This window comes from Paramormyrops kingsleyae, chromosome 8 (assembly GCF_048594095.1).
Source record: "Paramormyrops kingsleyae isolate MSU_618 chromosome 8, PKINGS_0.4, whole genome shotgun sequence".
Lineage (NCBI taxonomy): Eukaryota > Metazoa > Chordata > Actinopteri > Osteoglossiformes > Mormyridae > Paramormyrops > Paramormyrops kingsleyae.
The window spans coordinates 30,599,219-30,619,422 of NC_132804.1; the positions used below are offsets into that span (position 1 = coordinate 30,599,219).

General features: G+C 47.0%; 2 protein-coding genes across 8 annotated transcripts in view; both read left to right on the top strand.

Moving 5' to 3' along the window:
* LOC111835955 (rho GTPase-activating protein 39-like) overlaps positions 1 to 1,133 on the top strand; it is a 32,543-nt gene extending 31,410 nt beyond the window's left edge. For all 3 annotated transcript variants that reach the window (XM_072715657.1, XM_023796796.2, XM_072715658.1), the window contains one exon: positions 592 to 1,133. In XM_072715657.1, the coding sequence (XP_072571758.1) occupies positions 592 to 786 (195 nt within the window). In that variant the 3' untranslated portion in view covers positions 787 to 1,133. The remainder of the gene's footprint in view (positions 1 to 591) is intronic.
* LOC111835927 (PHD finger protein 20-like) lies at positions 823 to 19,921 on the top strand. 5 transcript variants are annotated; one of them, XM_072715652.1, is made up of 19 exons: positions 823 to 2,011; positions 8,104 to 8,254; positions 8,342 to 8,513; positions 8,750 to 8,834; positions 9,048 to 9,124; positions 9,308 to 9,983; positions 10,075 to 10,182; positions 10,680 to 10,868; positions 11,025 to 11,075; positions 11,209 to 11,478; positions 11,572 to 11,787; positions 11,939 to 12,037; positions 13,487 to 13,642; positions 14,112 to 14,287; positions 14,387 to 14,486; positions 14,613 to 14,808; positions 15,013 to 15,394; positions 15,469 to 15,655; positions 17,721 to 19,921. In XM_072715652.1, the coding sequence occupies exons 1-19, from the start codon at positions 1,969 to 1,971 to the stop codon at positions 17,861 to 17,863; spliced, it is 3,477 nt and encodes a 1,158-aa protein (XP_072571753.1). In that variant the 5' UTR covers positions 823 to 1,968; the 3' UTR covers positions 17,864 to 19,921. The 5 variants fall into 5 exon arrangements, with proteins under 5 accessions (XP_072571753.1, XP_072571754.1, XP_072571755.1 ...); XM_072715653.1 differs by having other exon boundaries at positions 14,115 to 14,287; XM_023796725.2 differs by lacking the exon at positions 823 to 2,011 and adding an exon at positions 4,816 to 4,966.
* The last annotated feature ends 283 nt before the right edge of the window (positions 19,922 to 20,204 follow it).

Here is a 20,204-nt window from a genome sequence, read left to right on the forward strand (position 1 = left end):
ATTCAGACCCACTGCAAGGAGTCAGGCCTTCACATCCAACATTAGTGACTGACCTCACAGATGCTCTTCTGGATGACTGGGCAAAAAGTCCCACAGACACACTCCATAAACCTTGTGGACAGCCTTCCCAGTAGAGTGGCAGCTGTTATGGCTGTAATTTCTCCATATTGATGCCTGTAGATTTAGAATGGGATGACAAAAGTTCCTATAAGTGTAATGGCCAGGTGACCCAATACTTCAGTCCATGTAATTTACCTGATGAGACCTCTAGGCGGTGCGTGTGTGCGTGCGTGCGTGCGTGTGTGTACGTACCTGATGGGATCTTAGTGGTTTATCTATAGTTATTGGAATGTAACCATAAGGAAGAAAAAAATGTCAGACTAGTGCCAATATGCATATTTCATCATGACTAAACATTTAACTACTTGATTGTGTGAGTGATGCTCCCAGTGCACGGGCTGGACCTCCTTGTCCTTTAATGATGATCCCTTCTCCCGACCCCCAAGCCTGTGTTCTGAACACCATGCTTGCACTCCAGCGTGGTGGGATCATCTTCCCGCTCACCATTCTCCGCGTCCCCTTCTCCTCCAGATTTTTGCCCAGCCAGCCAATGTGAGCAAGACCAAAATGGACGTGAACAACCTGGCCATGGTGATGGCGCCCAACTGTCTGCGGTGCCAGTCCGAGGACCCGCGGGTCATCTTCGAGAACACGCGCAAGGAGATGGCCTTTCTGAGGCTGCTTATTGTCCACCTGGACACCAGCTTCATCAAGGGGGTGGTGTGACTGCGGGGGGGGGGGGGGGCTGCTCCTGTCTCCCGTTGCCGTGACACCCCTTCTCCCAATCAGAATGTGCTATAATCAAAGTACATCTTCAGAACCACGCAAACGGTTCAGCATTTAGTGCTGAAGATCCAGTGGGTCTCAGAGGGGCATCTCTGCCGCTCCAGGGTGGCCTGGAGAGCCCCGCCCCTTTTCCAGAATGTTCTTATGTTTGTTACTTCAGAACTCAATAGATTTCCATACATATGTAAAAGTGGCATTATACAATATCTTGCATATTAATTTCTATATGGGGAAAAGTCTGTTGAATTCACGTTTTGAAATGTATATTAAACGCAAGTCTACTGCAATGAGAGCCTCTTACCACGTCTGTGTCATGCTTCTCAAGCAGATTACATTTCTTAATTAGCTTGTCTTCCCATCTAAGATAATGTCTGTCTGAAGTTTTAACTGAGAAAGTACTTAAACACAGCATCGGACAAAACAAAAACGAATCGAAGTGATAACCATTTTAGTACAATCTAACGTATTTCAAAGAAAAAAAATCGTAAACCAAATTTCTCGCCTGCTAATTATCCCATATTTTCCGGTTTGGACATTTCCCAATACAGAACTTATATTTCACATGAATGTTTGTGAATGTGTTTAGATTTTGGGCTTTGCTACCCAAGCCCATATTGTTAACATGGTAAATATTCAATATAACAAGTACAAATTATACTTGTCGAGGGTACTTTTACGTGTGAAGATATTAGAATGGACCTCTCCGCCGCTGTTTTGTACTGAAACCAACCCCCCTCAAAAAATTGCGACGCGGCTTTCAAATATATTATTAAGCTGCATGTGAACCTGGTTTTTAAAGACCTCTCACTCCACAATCATCTCCTGATAGACATGTTAACCATCTTTATCTCCATAAGAGGCATGCTAATGTTTTACCCAAAAAAAGCAGCTGGTGTGAACGTACCGAGCCCCTTAGGTGTCATGGTAGGAAATTAGTGCGCTTGAGTTAATGATTAATGATTGTTAATGATTGTTGCTCTTTGATTGGTGATTAATTCGAGGGAACGAATTGCGAACTCGAAAGCAAGAGAAAATATTTTTTTCTACCGAGACACATAAGGGGCGTCGTAGGAGCGTAATCACAGTTGTAATGAATATTTTGCGGAGAAGTCGGGGCCGGTCATGCTGACATGGATTCCTACTGGTGAAGAGTTTCACAGACGTGGTGTGTCTTCTCGTCTTTCTCTTATTTTAATGCAATTGTTACAAAAAGGATGTAATCACTCTTTTGTACTTGTCGTGCTTGTATGAAATGACCGTTTATAATGTTTAACCGGAATGAACCAGCACCGCCTGCTCTCTGTAAATGCGCCGCTTTGGTGTCCGCTGGGTGTGTGAGGAACTCGACACGCATGTATAAGTCAATCGCTATTTCGGTGCACCCTGTTCCCTACAGTTTCATAAAAGTTGAAAGAATAAACCTTTGAAACTGATTGATGGAATTATGGTAAAAGGTTGTTTTCGGGAGGTGGCGAGTCATTTTTTCTTTCAGGTGTGTATTTGTAGGTAAGTACATAGGACTTTTGACAGAATTGATTGACTGAATTCCTTAAATTACAAAGTTAGGACGGCTAGGACAAAATATTTTCTGGATGAAAACCGTATTTCTAATCTCATTTTAGAACCGCTTATCCTGGTCTGGGTTGCAGGGGGATCTATCTGCCTGGCGTAGCACATGGTACAAGGCTGGACGGAATGCCAGTCAATTGCAGGGTACATGTACAGCTTCACTGAGGGCTCTCAGTTTACCATATTTACTGCCTGACCTTTCGATTACAGGATAAAGCCGCGCAACACGGCGAAAATATGCGAACTCCAAACACACAGACCGCGAGAGGGACCCAAATATTACATCAATTTTACACATTACTTATCCAAAAAGAACACTGATGCACTGCATATTTATATTATACAAATATTTTCGTTAGGGTGACAGAGATTCTCCAGCTTGGCTTATATTTGTACTGAAACAGTTTATAGGCATAATAATAATTCAAAAGACCTGGGGGATGTTCCACAAAGCAAGATTTCTCAGTTAGATGGATTATCTTAAACTAGAAGTCATGATTGTCCAATAGGAATGCTCCTTACCTAAAGGCTTATTGGACAATCATAACTTCTATCTTAATTTAACCTATGTAACTCAGAAATCCTGTTTCTGCCCCCAGGTACAATTTCAAATAATTTCAGCTCATCTGAAATCAATGAAGAGCGAATAGTGACAGGCCTGTTGGGGTGGGGGCTGGTGTGCATGGTGCTGAGGAGTCAGCCACTGCATGGCGGCACTCGGGTCCCAGTTTGAGGCTGTAGCGAATGTTTTGTCAGTTAACCACAAACATAAGCACCTGGAGCTGAAACACTACAACTTTGACTGGAACCAAATTCAATGGTCTGATGAAATAAAAATGGAGCTTTTTGGCAATAAACATAAGGTGGGTTTGGCAAAAAAGAAGGATGGCTATAATGAAATGCACCTTATGCCAAATGCAAAATATGATGGAGGTTCTGTGATGCTCTGGAGCTGTTTTTCCTCCAAAGGCCCTGGAAACCTCGTTAGGGTTCATGGCATTGTGGACTCCATGAAATACCAGGATATTTTAAATCAAACTTTGGCTGCCTCTGCCAGGAATCGAAAACTGGGCCGTCTTTGGGTCTTCCAACTGGACAGTGATCCTAAGCACATGTCCAAATCAACATTAAAATGGTTAAAAAAAAATTTAAAAAAATGGTTAGCTGACCGCAGAATCAAACTTCTGCCATGGCCATCTCAGTCCCCTGACCTGAACCCCATTGAAAATCTGTGGGCTGAACTGAAGAGGAGAGTGCACAAGAGATGGCTTAGGACAATGACTGATCTGAAGAGATTCTGTACAGAGGAATGGACGCAGTTGCAATGCTTGGTATTCTTCAACCTTATAAAATGTTATAGGAGAAGACTCAGTGCTGTTATACTGGCAAAGGGAGGTTGTACAGAGTATTAAAGGCAGGGCTGCCAATAACCATGGCACGTGTTTTTGTAAAAAATAATTATTTCTTGATGGATATTTTTATTGGAATAACTTTATTTCAACAAAAGGTTGGATTTTTCTCATTTTTTTCAGTGTGACATGGAGCTGCTTCACCAAGAGGTGGATTTTTTATAACCCTTTTTACAAATCTTTACAAGGGGTGCCAATAATTGTGGAGGGCGCTGTATGTATCGTTCTCGTTACATCACTAACTAGGACAATGAGGTCCGCTTACACAAACTCTGAAGCTTTCTGTTCAGTACCGCAGGCATACTAAAACTTTGTTTCACCGCTAATACTTGTACGTGCATAAAAAGTCACGTCGAAGTACAACATTCTTAAATGAACGAAATTAGTCATCGTAGTGATAAAATTAGTCCTCATTTCAGTCTATACTGCCATCTGGAGGTTCACATGAAAGTAGCAGTTCACTGACAAGTTAAATTTTGCTTACGTACACATATAGCCTACGGTACCTACAGTCAGTACAGTGATTGCGGCTTTGAGAAAGATGAAGCGTTTCAGTAAGGAGAGATGTTTATGAAAGAAGGTTGTAGATTCTTTACATTAATCATATTAAAAACTGTGAAATTAGGATTTTACTTTCATCAATTGTCTCGTTTGTTGTACACTTATACTCAGATATTCTAGTGCTTCAAAGGTGTCCCATTCCTGATACAAAATTATTGCACTTGTCTGTATGTCATCATATTTCTTCAATGTTTGAATCGTTTTAGGCAGTTTAAAGTAAAAAATCAACGCAGTGCCAAAAAACGCTAAAGACGCAGCGCTATCAATTGTGAGAAATGTCGAAAATACTAATGTAGAAAATATTCTATCGTAATGTTGACGCTAAAGAGTTTGTGGTTCTTACATAGTTAAAGAAAGGAGAGCAGGTTCCCTGCCAGGTTTAAGGGCATCACGGCGGGGGTGCCTGTGAGCGGGCGCATGCGCGGATGGGCGCCGTTTCCTGACACCGGCGCTATTCTCCGCGAACAGCCTGGGAAAATAAAAGTGCGTGGGCTCCGGAGCCGGAGAAAGGGCTGCCGCACACCGCACGCTGGGAGCAGCGCCGTGCATCCCGGTGCGAGCGTGGTGTACGGACAGTGCAGGTAATCGACTTTAAAACAGCTTCTTTAGGAATGCACCGCCTATTTTCGTGTCTGCCTGGGCGTTTCGCTCGGAACATGAATTTCCAAGCATGTGAGATAAAGATGGGGGCGATGGCGATGATGCATCAGTAATGCCAGAAATGAAAGTTACCGCATGTGTTTCTCGCCGACGCGATCCTTTTCAGAGTGCCTTTCTCTACCTGATTTACTTATTAGGGCTTGGAAGCATTATATGCGCTGCTGCGCACACACTTCCGAATTATAGCGGCCTCCGGCAATTTTCGGGAGTTTTCTGAGGAAGTTGAAGGGCTCGCATTTTCGTTCCGTAACAAAACGATGGGCCGCTTTTATGTGTACAGGCCGGGAAAAGGCCCCGGCTAAATCTATGTTTGACAGCCCAGCTAGCCAATAAGACGCCTCGAATTCGATTTAGCCAGCGCGTCGAGCCAATCAGCGTGTTCGAAATCATCGTTCATTTGTATTGCGAATCACTGTGTCTGATGTGTAGTATCAGTAAAGCAGCTCCCTGGGGTACAGACAGTGGCATTGAAGCAGATTGCGCGCCATTTGCGTCATTTGCAGTCCAGACGCCGAATTATCCTACTGTAGCTCTTTAAATATTGTTGTTTCTATTAGAAACCGTCGATGCATTATAGACTTGGATACGGGGTACGTGAACAGGCGGATTTTAGCGATTCGGTGTAACACTTAACTATTGTGCGGCGAATAGTGAAAACACGTGGCCGGTCGCCCTTAGCAGGAAAGACGGGACAATGCGGATTCCAGTACGTCTGCGCAAATGATCGTTTATACTGAAGTGAAATCATTGATCTGCTAGCGTGGCCTTTTTCAAGGAGCCCGTTTGTGTTTATGCACACAAATATTCATTCGGAATGTCCTCTCCTTTATTATTCGACATGACTGTCACTGGGACCTGCCGGTATATACCTTTTTCGTATGGATGCAATCGTTTACGAATGCTTATCGTGTTACTTCTGTTTAAAATTAAAGTGAAAATTATTTGGCACCTGCACAGGAATTGCGCGAGTTTCCGAGGACCAGGCGTATGCAGTTACCCGCTGCTGACGATGTGTGCCCTGCCCTGTCCGGCCTGCTTTCGCTTCTGGACACTATAAGCATCCTGACCGCATGTCCAAAGCCGGCCGGCCGCTTGTTTACGCGGTGCAATCTGAACGATCTGGTTTCTTCCTGTTCACGATGGGCCGGAAACTCCGCTCTCCTGTCTCAATATAACTTACTGGGCTTAACTGGATATGTGGTCAGAAATAATGGCTGACATTGGCTGTCTGTCATTAATTCTGAGAATCCTAAATTAATTCTTGTTTATAAGTCAGTTAATTTATGTGATAAGTTTAAAGTCGGTGGTAAAGTATTAAACAAGTGTATTTTTAATTTTGAGATCTCAGCCGTGAATAACATAAAAACCATCAGTTCCCACATTAATTAAAACTGCATGTCATACATGTTTTTTTCTTTCTTTCACGCGCCGTCTTTTGAGTCTTTCAGCAAACACTGATCTCAGAATATTCTTATTGCCGCTCTAATTTTATTTTTGCTCGTTTCTAACTTGTCGTAATCACCACTGGGGGAAAATATTGCTGCTGTACTCAGTGTAACGTGACCTTTGTGTTTGCTTCCAGTCATAGCACGATATTTTATCTTTAAGACGAGAGAGAACACGGTGGAGTTCTTAATGGATGTTGTTAAATATCCCTGGCTGACCTTCACTGGCATTTCAACACGCGGGTGACTAAAGTGTTCTGAAAGCGCGCTTTCTCTGCTACGGAGCAGCTGCCTATTCATTAGTCTAATTGATGGATCTGTTCTGCTAAAGCCATTCTAAAGGACACGCACCCGCTAGATCTGTACTCATAGTCAGCCCTTTAAAGGCCAATTCATACTTCCGTTTTACTCGTGCGCTTTCGGTTGTGGACGAGGCGACATGACGTGAATTTCGTCATCGGGGGTTTTCTGCGGTCGGTGCGCGTGTAGGCCAGATTTTTATGTCTAGCGGAAACAATGTACGTCCATGCGCTTTTACCGTGCACGTGCAAGATAATTAATTAGGCATTTCCAGTAGGTGGCAACATGGACTTTAACAGATCAGCGGTCAACGACGAAAGAGTGCAGCCAGAATAGTTATTGTTCTTGTTGTATTAATAGTTATGATGAGCAGTTGTGTGCATATCTATTTTTTCCTACTGTCCAGATATTCCGAGGTATACGGTATTTTAAAAAGCAGCACTCCTGTTAATTTTGTCGTAAGGATTTCATTATACCTCAGTATGCCGTATTACTGTAGTATTGCCCGATTTTAGACTAAACTTTAAAACTGTTAATTAATAATAATAATAATAATAATACATTTTATTTGTGGGCACCTTTCTAAAACCCAAGGTCACCTTACATAGCACATACAAACAATAAAAACAAATAATTAAAAAGAAGTTAATATACATAATTAGACAACATTTGGGTTAAAGCGAGTAAGCTGATAAAAGTTGATAAAAATTTACCAGTTTCACCACACTGGTTGAATTTGTGTTTGTTGCAATACATCTGCCCTCTTCTGGTCTGGTGGAACATTACTGCTTTATGCATGCATGGACAAGCGTATCCGCAAATGTAGTATGAACACAAGCTGCCGCATGGGTCTGCAACCCAAAAGCGCACACGGAAAAGTGAAGTATGAACTGCCATTAAACTGAAAAGGTTATGGTCAGTCTTATCTCATTAATGGCCTGGGGTCCAGAGCCTCTCTGCAGTGGGGGCTGGTTTTATACCCTACAGTGTGGTGTATGGACTTTATACAGACACTTGTGACATTTGTTATTTATAAGGTCAGCTTGCACCTGTACATGTGTGCTTTTGACACATTAATTAAAGGTGCAACTATCTTGTTACCTAGCAGAGTCTGAAATACTTAGGTATGTGTGGTTAATATACTGGTCTGGATGCAGTCGTAAACCTGAAAAGCTACCCAGTTTGGTTCATGGTCATGTGATCACTTTGTCATGTGACTTGGTGTGGCACTTCCTTACTTTTGCCCTCTGGTCAGTTGTGCATTTCTATGGCGTGGTTTCTCACACAGTGATCCATGACCCCCCCCCCCCCAGGTCCAGAAGCGCGGCACTGGGTGGATCCTGTGCGTGATCATCCCTCGCAGGCTGTGAATGTGGGCACCATGAGCAAGACTCCCCCCAACCGGCGAGGGATAACATTTGAGGTGGGAGCGCAGCTGGAGGCTCGGGACAGCTTGAAGAACTGGTGAGAGGCCGCCCCCCACCACAGCTCCCTACCAGCTCCCTCCTCAGCCAGTGATGACCCTCTCCCCATCCTCCAACCGCTCCCCAGGTACGCGGCCAACATCGAGAAGATCGACTACGAGGACGAGAAGGTCCTGATCCATTACCGCCAGTGGAGCCACCGCTACGACGAGTGGTTTGACTGGGCCAGCCCATACCTCCGGCCCGTGGAGCGGATCCAACTGCGTAGGGAAGGCCTTCAGGACGACTGCCCCATCCCCGTGAGTCATGTGCGCCCCCTACAGTGTGGTGCCCGCCACTGCGTGCAGTCACACTTCCTCTATTGTCGCGCAGCGCGTGGATGCGATACCCATCATGCAGTGGTGCTGTGTTAATGTGCCATGTTTGGCTGTGAGCCAAACTCACAGCAGCCTCACAAAGCCGCTTCTCTTGTTCTGCTCCATTTATATAAACCTGCATTCATGTTTGTCTCTGTCCGGCTGCCTTCTTCCTACAGGGCTTTCATGTAAACGATAAGGTTCTAGCCAGCTGGTCCGATTGCCGCTTCTACCCTGCCAAGGTTATAGCCGTCAACAGAGATGGTGCGTTCCGTCCTTCTTCCTGAAAGCCAGGTTTTGTTTTTTTTTATTCGTGGTTAAACGGTGCCCCTGCTCCCCTCCTCAGTTTTATAGCAGTGCATTCCATGCTTGGTAGATGTATTTATCAATCCGGTGTTTGCCACGGTGAAACGGTCGCCTTCGAGCTGGCTGATGGTGATGATGATGATGGAGCCTCAGCTTCTCATCTCCCTGCAGCTTCCTACACTGTGAAGTTCTACGACGGCGTCATCCAGACGGTTAAAGGGATTCACGTCAAGCCGTTCATCAGAGAGGTGAGACCTTAGGCTCCGGCTCTCTGCACGGCGGCGGAAACACACGCTTCTGTGTGGCATTATGGGCTTTAAGGGTGTGGGTGATGCAGAGGGGCTTTCATGGATATTACGGTTCGGTAGATGGAGTGCGGTGCCAGAGAGACACACCGCATGGAGACTGAGATGTTTCTGCCTGTCCCACAGAGGAAGGGGGGGAGGTCGAGGGCCAGTGACAGGAGCCAGGAGAAGCCGCCCAGCCGGAGGGCAGTGAGGAGTCGTCAGGGGAAACCAGTAGAGAACGGCCAGAACCAGAGGGGGCGGCCCAGCAGCTCGGATCAGGACCAGGAGAGTGAGAGTGAGGAGGACGAAGAAGAGGAGGACGGCGACGACGGACGGGAGAGGAGTGAGGATCAGCCCCGTGGTGACGAGACGGCGGGCAAACGGGAGAGAGGCATGAAGCGCCGAACCTCCGAGGGGGAGACCCGGGGGGAGCAGAGGAAGAGGAGGACTGCAGAGAGGAAGAGGCCGACGGAGAGGAGCCGGGAGCTGGAGTCAGAGGGAGTCGCCCTGAGTAAGGAAGAGAGCGCCGTCTCAGAGAGGAGGGCCGTGGGGGAAGTGCAAGGAGGTGGGAGCTCAGGGGAGTGGCTGGGAGAGAACTCCTGCACAGAAAGCAAGGAGGCGAGCGAAGAGGCGAACATGTCAATGGGGATACAAGCCTGCGAGGAGGGAGGAGCGCAGGGCACCTCTGGGGAGGACATGCATCAGGAGGCAGTGACCAAGGTGGAGGATGAGAGAGGGGATGGCAAGGAAGAGGACAAGGAGGCTGCAGCGGCACAGTGCCACCCGCTGGGCAGGAGGACCCGACACCGCCTCTCCACAGGTAAGCTACGGCTCATACGGCTCAAACCTCATTGAGAAAGGCGTGAGGCTGGACACGGGCATGCCAACGCTGCTGCCGGCTCTCTCTGCAGCGAGGTGGGCGGAGAATGCAGATGGTGGTGTCCTGGAGCTCCGGAAGAGGCGGATCTCCCTCGGACAGTCCACACCCTCGAAGAGAAGCAAGTCGGACGCTGCCGCAGGTGAGAGCCGCTGAGGCAGTGCGCTCTGTTAGGTCGTACAGCAACCTCCTGTCTCCTGCCATCCCACCAAGCAGTGGCCTGCGTCCCCCCCCAACCCCCCACCTGAGTTAGACACTTAGATGCTGTATGATTTAGCTGACTAGGAGAGCACTGTCTGGGTTCAGAGTTTATCTGTGTCAATACTGCAATAAATCGATATATATGATTCAATTTATCACAATGTTTCATCAATATTTTGAACTATTGATTTATTACAGTACAGTTTAATACCAGCAGATGGCGAATGTTTTATTTTGAAAACATTTTCTTAACATGCTTTTAATCAGCAAATATCATTTATGAGGTCCTTGCTAAGGGCATATAGTGCTAAGGATACAATGGTAATATTCTGATGCATTGAATCGTGACAATGGTATTATGGGCTAGTTGGCAATGCCCAGTCCTAGTTCATGAAGACACTTTGCAAATGACTGTCGTTGTCGTTCTGTCCCCCCCAGACAAGGACAGCACCACAGAACCAAAACCCGCTGAGCCCCCAAGTAAGGGGATGTCTGAGTCAGGACCTGACCCTGCCCCTCCATCCTCTGCATCAACCACAGACAGCAAGGAGGGGTCTGGGGACACTGGCCAGTGGGGGGAACCCAGTCACCCTAGAGATGGGGAGGCACCAGCGCCCCCTGCCAAAGGTACGGCCCGTTCGCTGCCTCGATACTTTGCTGGGAGTAGCCAGGCTGATGACAGCTGTGTTTGGCTCTAGTATGGCTATGGGTTGCTATGTGACCTCCCACCTGAAGGTGGCACTGTGATAAACGGAATCTGTGTTTGTGATTTCTCCTTTGCAGTACCTGTGAGGCGGCAGGCTAATAACCCTAACAGGTTCAGCCGGGAGCCACGTGAGTGTCCCCTCCCCGGCTGTGTTCCATCCATTCGTCAGTCTGTCCATCTTGCTGGGGACTCCCATAAGCCCTGCAAAGCGCACTGCTGGTGTCTGATGACTTTTTCTCTCTGTCAACCCCCCCCCCCCAGTGTACAGAGTCATCAAAAACCAGCCCCCACCCGTTCTCTTCATCAACCTCGACCACAACCCATTCAAATGTGAGGTTCCCAACTGCCTCAAGTCTTTCCGTAAGGCTAAGCTACTTCACTACCACATGAAGTACTACCACAGCGGGGACGCCGTCCAGGAGGGGGCGCTGAGCCCTGGGTGTGGTATTAATACGCGAGCGTCTGACAAGCAGAGTGCTGGTGCGTTGCCCAAGAGCCCCAAGAGGAGGCGGACTGTGTCTGCTTCCATGCGTAAGTCCCACTGTTTGTCCCTCCATTTCTCCCTCCCTGCCTGCCTTCCCCACCCGATGACAGCTTGCCATGTGCCACTCTTGCCCCCCCCAGACTCCTCCATGCACAGCCCTCATCGCACCCCCCAGTCCCCCCGTGGTGGTGGCAAGGCGAGCATTAGGCCAGTGGAGAAGCGCCGCACGTCGGCACCCCCTGCTGTCCACATGCAGAATACCCAGAGAACGTTGCTCCGGGAGAAGATCAAAGAGAACCACGTGGAGAAGGCTGGCCGCAGGCCGCAGGAGAGGGACAGGGGCGACATAGAGACGGGTCCGTAGCGATGGTGTGGCTGTCCATCAGAGTGCATGGGGGAGTGTCAGTTCGGTTTTGATGAAAGTGACTCGCTCATTCCTGGCTTGAGTGTAACATCTGCTCTGGTGAACTAGCTGCCTTAACGGCCCTGTGACCTCTGACCCCGCAGCTCTCCTCAAACCTCGGGAGGACGGCAGGGAAAAGAAGCACGATTTCCTCCGAATCAAGCTGAAAAAGAAGAAGAAGAAGAAGAAGAAGTCCAAGTCTGGTGAGGGACACCCCCCCACTCCCCTGAGATGCCCAGATATGCTATGCATGCTGTGCATTTGGCTAGTGTACTGTGGCGCCCTCTTGTGGGGTGGATGACCTGTAGTGTAATGGCTAACGGTCCCATACCAACAAGCGCTCCTGTGTTTCTCTGCATGCTGTTCCATTCCATTCTCGCCTCCATCTTCAGATGCCACGATTAACCGAGCAGCTTTGCTAAACGTGTGTAATAAACAGGGTTCCCGCGGGGTCTTAAAAAGTCTAAAATTCAGAAAGTTAAATTTAAGGCCTTAAAATGTCTTAAAAGGCAACTACTAGCCAGTTGGCTCACGTTATCTTAAATTATAATTTAAATAAACACATTTCTACTTTTACAGAGCTTTTCATGGAGTTACCTTGTGAATGTCTTAGTTTCCAGCATATAGTTTTTAGTTGTTCATATGGTCTTGAGGAGAATGTTTCTCTGTCTCCTTATAGAACGGCAAGTTTTTATTATCATACACGGGTATGATTAATGTGCTTTATAAAAACAAGATTTTAAAAAGTTAAACCAAGACAATAAAAGCAAAATAGAGATGAAAAAAAAACATATTTGAATAAAAATTGCTTAGGAAAATCTAAAAAATCTGATTAGAAGTGCAGTATGTCCTGCCCCGCTCGTCCGCTCCTCCCGTTTGCCACGCCCCCTCGTTAACCCCGTGTGGATTCCCCGTGTTTATCAGCTGTTTCCAGTTGTTTTCATTATCGCTGATGGGTCTGGAACGCAACTTCCGCGATAGGCGGGGAATCACTATATATTTTAAGGCTTAAACTATAAAAAAGTTTATGTATATGGTCTTTCTATATCGCGGATTTTCACCTATGGCTGATGGGTCTGGATCCCCCGCCTATCGCGGAAGTTACGTTCCAGACCCATCAGCGATAGGTGAAAATTCGCGATACAGAAAGACCATATACATCAACTTTTTTTATAGATTAAGCCTTAAAATACCACTCCCACATGCTTTAAACACATGTGAACTTATTAAAACGCACTTTGTAAACACATATGATATGTGGATGTTGGGCTAAGGATATGAGTGACATAAAATATGAGAATTTCTGGTATCATTCGAATGTTTGTAATGTACAGTGTTGGTCTTAAATTTTACTCATAATGGTCTTAAAAAGGTCTTAAATTTAACTTACTGAAACCTGCAAGAACCCTGTACTAAATCTATGCCAGGGACTAAGGGGGGTCTTTTGCTGGGGGAATCTTTCTTCTCCCTGGCAGGGAGCGCCGCCGACGCGGCTGGACGCGACGGTCCCAGGCCCGTTTGCCGAGCTGCCGTGAGCCGCACCCGTGTGCCCGGGCAGGAAGCTGGCAGGGCGGGGGGTCGGGCACACGGCCTCTGGGCTGCCCTGGGGACGTGTTGTAACTGTCTTCTTGCCTGTGCTTCCCTCCTCACAGCGTACACGGGTAGTGAGGAGAACATTGACATCTCGCTATTTGGCTTCCCGCCCAAACTGAGCTTGTCGCATAAATTGCCCCCCTCACACAAACACAAGTTTGAGTCGCACGGCTGCGGCACAGGGCAGCTCAGCAAAGGGCTGATCCGCGTGGACGGTGGGTATTGCACACCCTGCCATTCTCTCTCTCTCTCACACTCACACTCTCTCACACTCACACACACACACACACACGCCTCTGTCACTGCCGCTTCTTTCACAGTCCTATTCTCTCGCTTGTTCTCCCTCTCTTGCTCGCTCACTCTCTCTCTCTCTCCGTCTCTCGCTTTCTCACACTCACCCCCCCCACACCCTCCTGGCCTCTGTTTCCCAGCACGCATGCTTCTGCTCACCCCCATGTTGATGCCTGTTTATTCCCGTTGCCCCCGCACCCCTGACATTTAACCTGCTACCTGTGGGTACCACAGCCCAAGGCTGGTGATGGGGGATGGGGTGGGGGTCTGTTAGAGTACATTTGTATGCCTTCGTTAGTGACTCACCCCCTTTTTAGACAAATGAGATGGTTTTGGGGTGGCAGAGACACTCGATTGGCCCCTCTGACAGTCTCTCCCCCCCCCCGGCTGTAGTAGATGAAGCCAGCGGCAGCGACTGGTCGTCTGACAGCCTCGGCTGGAGCGAGGATGAGGTGGAGCTGGATGTGACCACGCCCTCTCAGGACCTTGCCATCTCCATGGCGATGGAGGACTCTGACATCGTGCGGTGCGTCTGCGAGGTGGAGGAGGAGAATGACTTTATGGTGCAGGTGAGGCAAGGCCGTACCCCTCTCCCAAGATGTTGGACCAGCAGCCTTTTGGAAATTGCAGCAAAGTAGTAGTGATGCGTTTCCTGTTTCCTGTGCTAGTGCGAGGACTGTCTGTGCTGGCAGCATGGTGTCTGCATGGGGCTTCTGGAGGAGAGCGTGCCGGGGAAATACGCCTGCTACATCTGCAGGGATCCGCCAGGTAAGAGTGAGCCACTACGCTGCCCCCTACTGGAGATGCAATGAAATTACTTAAAAAAAAAAAAAAAAAAAAAATACAGTGGTCTGTGGTGCTGCACAAACGTCCGCTTCCTTGTCACGCGGTCAGGCCAGCGGCAGAGCCAGCGGTACTGGTGCGACCGGGATTGGCTGAGCAGCGGTCACATGTACGGCCTGCCCTTCCTGGAGGAGAACTATTCGCATCAGAACGCCAAGAAGATCGCTGCCACGCACCAGCTTCTGGGGGACGTGCACCGCGTGGCTGAGGTGCTCAGTGGCCTGCAGCTGAAGATGAGCGTCCTGCAGTGAGTGCCAGCAGGGGATGGGAGGAGAAGGCCTCTCTGTACTCTGCATGTCACAGTGATAATGAGCATGGGCGCAGTACTAGATATTGGCACGTTTTGATGGTTTAAGATGAGGCACTTTAACTACAGACATAGTGTATGCGTTTCTGGGGCTGGGGGCGTGTCCTCTGCGTGTGTGACCTCTAAGCTCCGCCCCCTCAACAGGAGTCAGACCAGCCCCGACCTGAAGATGTGGCGGCAGCCCTGGAGGCAGGCAGAGAAACCCAAGAGGAGGAGCCTGGCTGGGGGTGTGGCCACATGGTCCCCACTGCCGAGCGACGTGGAGGAGAAGGGCGGGGCGGCCCCAGAGGCCACAGCGACAGACAGAGTGCCGCCACGCCCCCTGCAGGCCTCTTACATCAGCAGCGAGCACTGCTACCAGAAGCCGTGTGCGTACTACCCAGCAGGGGAGCGCCGGCTGGTGGTGGAGACGTGGGGTGGGTCTCCCAGCACGGAGCTGGAGCGCGGCCTGCTCAGTACCGAGGAACCACTGGAGCGTGAGTGTGGCACGGCCCACGGAACCCCGGATCGGGCCAGACACGGCACGGTGAGCCTCGCACCACAGCGCCTTTACTGTAACGCATGGACATCTGGCTCACGTGTCTCTGCATCCCACCTCAGGAGGAGGACGGCCCCAGGTGGATGCTGGCGGCGTGGGCACGTGAGGAGAGCGTGCTGGGCACCGGCGAGCCAGCAGGGGGTGCTGGCTGCCTGCCACGCCAATGGCAGAACAACCTGCTGGATCACATCGAGGCCGTGCAGGACGAGGTCACCAACCGCATGGATTTCATCGAGAGGGAGCTGGATGGTGAGGCACTCTGGCGCCGCCGCTGTGGCACATTTCATATTACTTTTATCTACATCGCATGTAGTTTTGTCCAAAGCGTCATACAAGTGAGGCAGGCAGTACAACACAAGCACACAGCTGACAAGGAGCTAGCTTAGGCATAAGTGTAGCTAGGCTGAACTTCCAGAGAGAGCGGTTATGAGTGCCAGCTATTAGGGGTGCACCGATTGCAGTTTTCTGGCCGATCAACGATCACCGATCCTTAGGCAACCTTACCTGCCGATCTCGATTTTTTTTTGCCGATCTTGTTTCTTTCATAACTAAAAGACAGTTACTTCAATGTTTCCATTTTTATTGAGTAAATTGATATGAATACTCACAAAACATGAGGTAGTGTCCTCAAATATAAACGAACATATAAATGAGCATTGCTGTTTGAACTACAAAATCATATTTTTTCTTCCAGACTTTAATTTCTCTAATTTTGTAAAAAAAAATATATATATATAGCTGTTATGACACACTTGTCCAAAAAATAGGGAGGGAGGCAGCCTGCACTGCACCTCTCTCGGGAATGGGAGAAAAGGCTGATTTAACCCTCTGGGGCCTAGGGGTAGGAAACACACTTTCACTGACTGGGGCATGATCACACATTTCATCACACTTAATTCATGGCAAATAAATTATTTCTTATATATTTGTTTTGCCATTACACTCATCTTTATTTTAATATATATTGTAAATATGTCAGATTTTTGTTAAGTTTGAAATTTGACATCAAAGTATAGACATTGCAAAATGCAGTTTGGAACACTTGCAGAAATATTATAAAAGTACATAGTAAGCAATGCTGGCAGTTTGTTTTGATCCCAGATATCTGATCACCAAAGTCTTGGCTACATGAAGATGACTAAATGGTGTAGATGCAACATTAATTTGGATAAATAAATAAGAAAAACCTAACTCATGTAACTATTTCTGGCTCCTTTCATTGAATATGTAGCAACTTTCATGTGTATGAATGAGCCATTGTCACCTGGCCACGTCCCCAACCCCCTTTTATGGCGCTGAAGGGGATGTATCTGGATCGCGTTTCACCGTTGCGCTGTTAATCAAATTACCATGCGAATGCGATTTGAATACGCGCTAATGCGGCTATTTAGAATGTGAATAGCGATCTTCGGGTGAGAGCGGTACTACACGCCCCCGATGCAGGTAAAACAAAGTAAGATGACATGGTTTACTTTTTTGCCGATTTAACCTAATTAAAAAAACTTTAATACTTCCGACAATGGACGTTTTGAAAAGAAGACAGATTACGGATTTAGCCAGCGTTTTTTTCATGATTATACATTAAGATTTCAGCGAGATATTTATAAACTGAAATAGACACGAAAAGTACGCGAAAAGTACGCGATGTCGTCGACGACATACTCGACCCCAAAGAGTTAAAAGCATATAACTAAGATCGGTGGATCTCATGGGAATATGGTCGATTTCTGATCCCCTCAAATTAACGTGATCGAGGCCGATCGATCGGTGCACCCCTACCAGCTAGCATAGCGATAGTCGGGGAGTATGTGTAACCAGCATTTATGCTGCCAAGTTGGACACACCGGTTTCGTTTAGTCAAGTCAGTTTGTCATTTTATCCATATACACAGTTCACAGTGAAATGAAACATTGTTCCTTCAGGATCATGGTACAACACGAAGAACAAAAACTGAAACGACACAAGACTACACAAGTGCCGGCAGGACAGAACTATGCAAAGTGCAAGGAGAGCAAAGAGAGAGAGTGCAAGATAAACATGAGCAACAATACAATATTACAGGACAAGACAACATACAGTGCAGTTAACAAAAACAGTAACGGTACTAGTCTGACTGAATATATTATGATGACAGGTACTAGCAGCAGAAGTGTGCAAATAATGCAAGATTGAGGTACTTGGCAAGTAAATCATTGTGTAATCAACAGCAGCAGAACAGAGAATGTGCAGTATATAATAAAGGGTTATACGAAGGCAAGCCTGGGGGTGGCTGGTCTGCTGACTGATCATCTCTCCTCCTCTTCCTTCTCCTCAGTCCTGGAGAGCTGGCTTGACTACACGGGCGAGCTGGAGCCCCCCGAGCCTCTGGCCCGCCTGCCCCAGCTGAAGCGCCGCATAAAACAGCTGCTCTGTGAGCTGACCAAAGTGCAGCAGATCGCTCACTGCTGTTCCACATGAGGGCGCCGTTGAGCCTCCACCCTCCCCCACGCCCACAACCTGAAACTTTCAGTCAGAACCATCATGTCTGCATACAGAGCAGATTTGCATCCAGACTGGTTATTTCCGGTGCCCTACAGGTACAAGAACCTGACTTTGGAGACGGGTGCTGGGTGGTGGTTGAGGGGTGGGGTTGGGTCTCCAGGATGTGGAAGGCAAGATGTCCAAGAAAAGAGCCAGAGACTCTCTAGAGGAGCGTGTACCTTACTGTGCTCAAAAAACGGAAAACAACCCCTATAAAGCAGCTGGAGTCTTTTGGTCCTTGAAGGTCCCCGGTTTAAAAAAAAAAGCAAAAACAAACTTCAAGCGTCATTTTAATGACACTTAAGGCAGTTTTAATGTATCACTGTTCTTATAAGCAGTGCATGTTAAACTGTCTTCCTTTACAGAATAGCCAGTCCTTATTATAGGTGTCGCTAGACAGTTCCAAATGCCTCCGCTCACTTCTGCCCCCCCCCCCCCCAGCTATAAACACTCCATATGCCCTCCAGCGGTCCTGGGGGACAAGCTTCCTCCTTTGTTCGCGTATCAGAAAAATGACCAAGCCGCCTTTAGCGCGTCCAAACAAACTTTATTGCTGGGAATCATCTTTCAAAGTCCTGTATTTCAAACAGGCGTACCATTATTTACAGCACCAGCTGTATTATAATGAGTTCTGCTTGTTCTCCACTAAAGAGCCATTGGGTGCCATTTTTACAAAATGGTAGCAAACGTAGGAGGTCACATGGTAGGTCACATGCTACAGTGGCCATTCCATGTCTTGGCAGGGAGAAGAAAAAATTAGTAACGATAAGTGTTACTTTGTGTTTTTGGTACCTTTTGATTAAAATATTTCTAAAACGGCTGGTTGGCTGAATGTCTTTTAGGGTTTATATCAAAAGATGCTTTGCAATACTCAATTGTTTAATCAAAATCCTATAAACAAGTAATGTTACCTTTATATTGTAAAGGTAGCAGAATTCCTCAGAACTGAGTTTTTGAATGGTGAGGATGTGTGCTTTCTCAAAAAAAAAGAAATAAATTCCAATATTTATTGTTTAAATAGCGTATTTAGCCAAGACCATATCCGTCCACGTTGTATGAAATGCCTTCACCTGCTGACCTTGGTGTCACTGTTTTCTATGGAAAGTCGTACGATCGGGTGAGTTTACATTATACATGTTAGTGGGATTTCTGTCGTATCATACTTTTATTCCGCAATGTCAGTGTTTTTACAGTTATTTTCAATGCCTTCCGATTGTACATAATTTTTTTTTTTTTTTTTTTTACTGTGGTTTGCTTTGTTCTCTAAACGTTTTATTTATTGCGGATCAAAAAGTTAATTTTTTTGATTCCCCCACCCACCCCCTTTTTGGACGCAATGCTGTGTTAGGGTGTGGGTTGTCTTGAGCTTGATTTGACAGCTGTCCTGTTAGGAAAAAGAAATAGCTTTTTTATGTTATCTTTACATGTTTTGTAGTAGGTCATTTAGAGGTAAAAGGAGATGCAAAGCATTTTTTTATTTTTTTTTTTGCACGGCGTTTCACAGTGTCCGTTACCGTCTAACGGGAGTTCTGTCGGCTGGTGGGGTAACCATGTGTCTGGCTGGGACACTAGCGGTCATTTTCCTCGCTTCCTTCCTCATCGTGTCTTCTGTGGTAGTGCTGATGTCCGTTCTGTTAAGCTGCTGTTGATAGATTCAACTTAAAGAGTTTGTGTAGATATTTTGTTCACTCTGCAGAGGAAGGGGAACACACCGCACCGCCTTCTGTTAAAATTCACTACTGTAGACTTACACGGATGTCAAGCCATAGAAAAAATGCATTTTTGTTTAGCATTACTTTCTGTGTACCCCCATTTGACATTATGAAGCAGTATGTTCTTTTGACTGAAAAATCTGGGTTTTTTCTGAGGTGATTGCGAGAAATTCTACTGGACTTGATGTTTGTACAGCTGGATTCATTACTGGCAGTAATATTTTGACAAAACTGTTGCAACGTCCTCGACTAATCCAAGAAAATAAACAGTCTTTTCCAAAAAGTTCTCTGGAATGTGGTTCACCTTGGCGTGGCTTTTTTTTTTTATTGGGATCCAGAAGGGGGGGGGGGTGCATTTTATGTGTTCAGCTTGATCTTTACACCACATGCTGAGAAACCGCCGAATGGAGGAATCCCCCTCTCATGACGGCAGGAGACGGCGGCAGTTATACTTCCATTATTGCTGCCTGTTTGCACAGCTCATGTTTATGGGCTTCCATTGGTTACAGACTTTAAATCAGCCTAACATCACGTTTAAACTCATAATCATGTTAACTGTAGGAAAC

Bases quoted from the DNA above. Each gene is read 5' to 3' on its own strand.
- LOC111835927 (XM_072715652.1), top strand. From the start codon at position 1,969: ATGCTGACATGGATTCCTACTGGTGAAGAGTTTCACAGACGTG. The intron at 9,984-10,074 runs GTAAGCTACGGC...CTCTCTCTGCAG, and splicing joins CCGACACCGCCTCTCCACAG to CGAGGTGGGCGGAGAATGCA. The intron at 15,656-17,720 runs GTGAGGCACTCT...CCTTCTCCTCAG, and splicing joins CATCGAGAGGGAGCTGGATG to TCCTGGAGAGCTGGCTTGAC.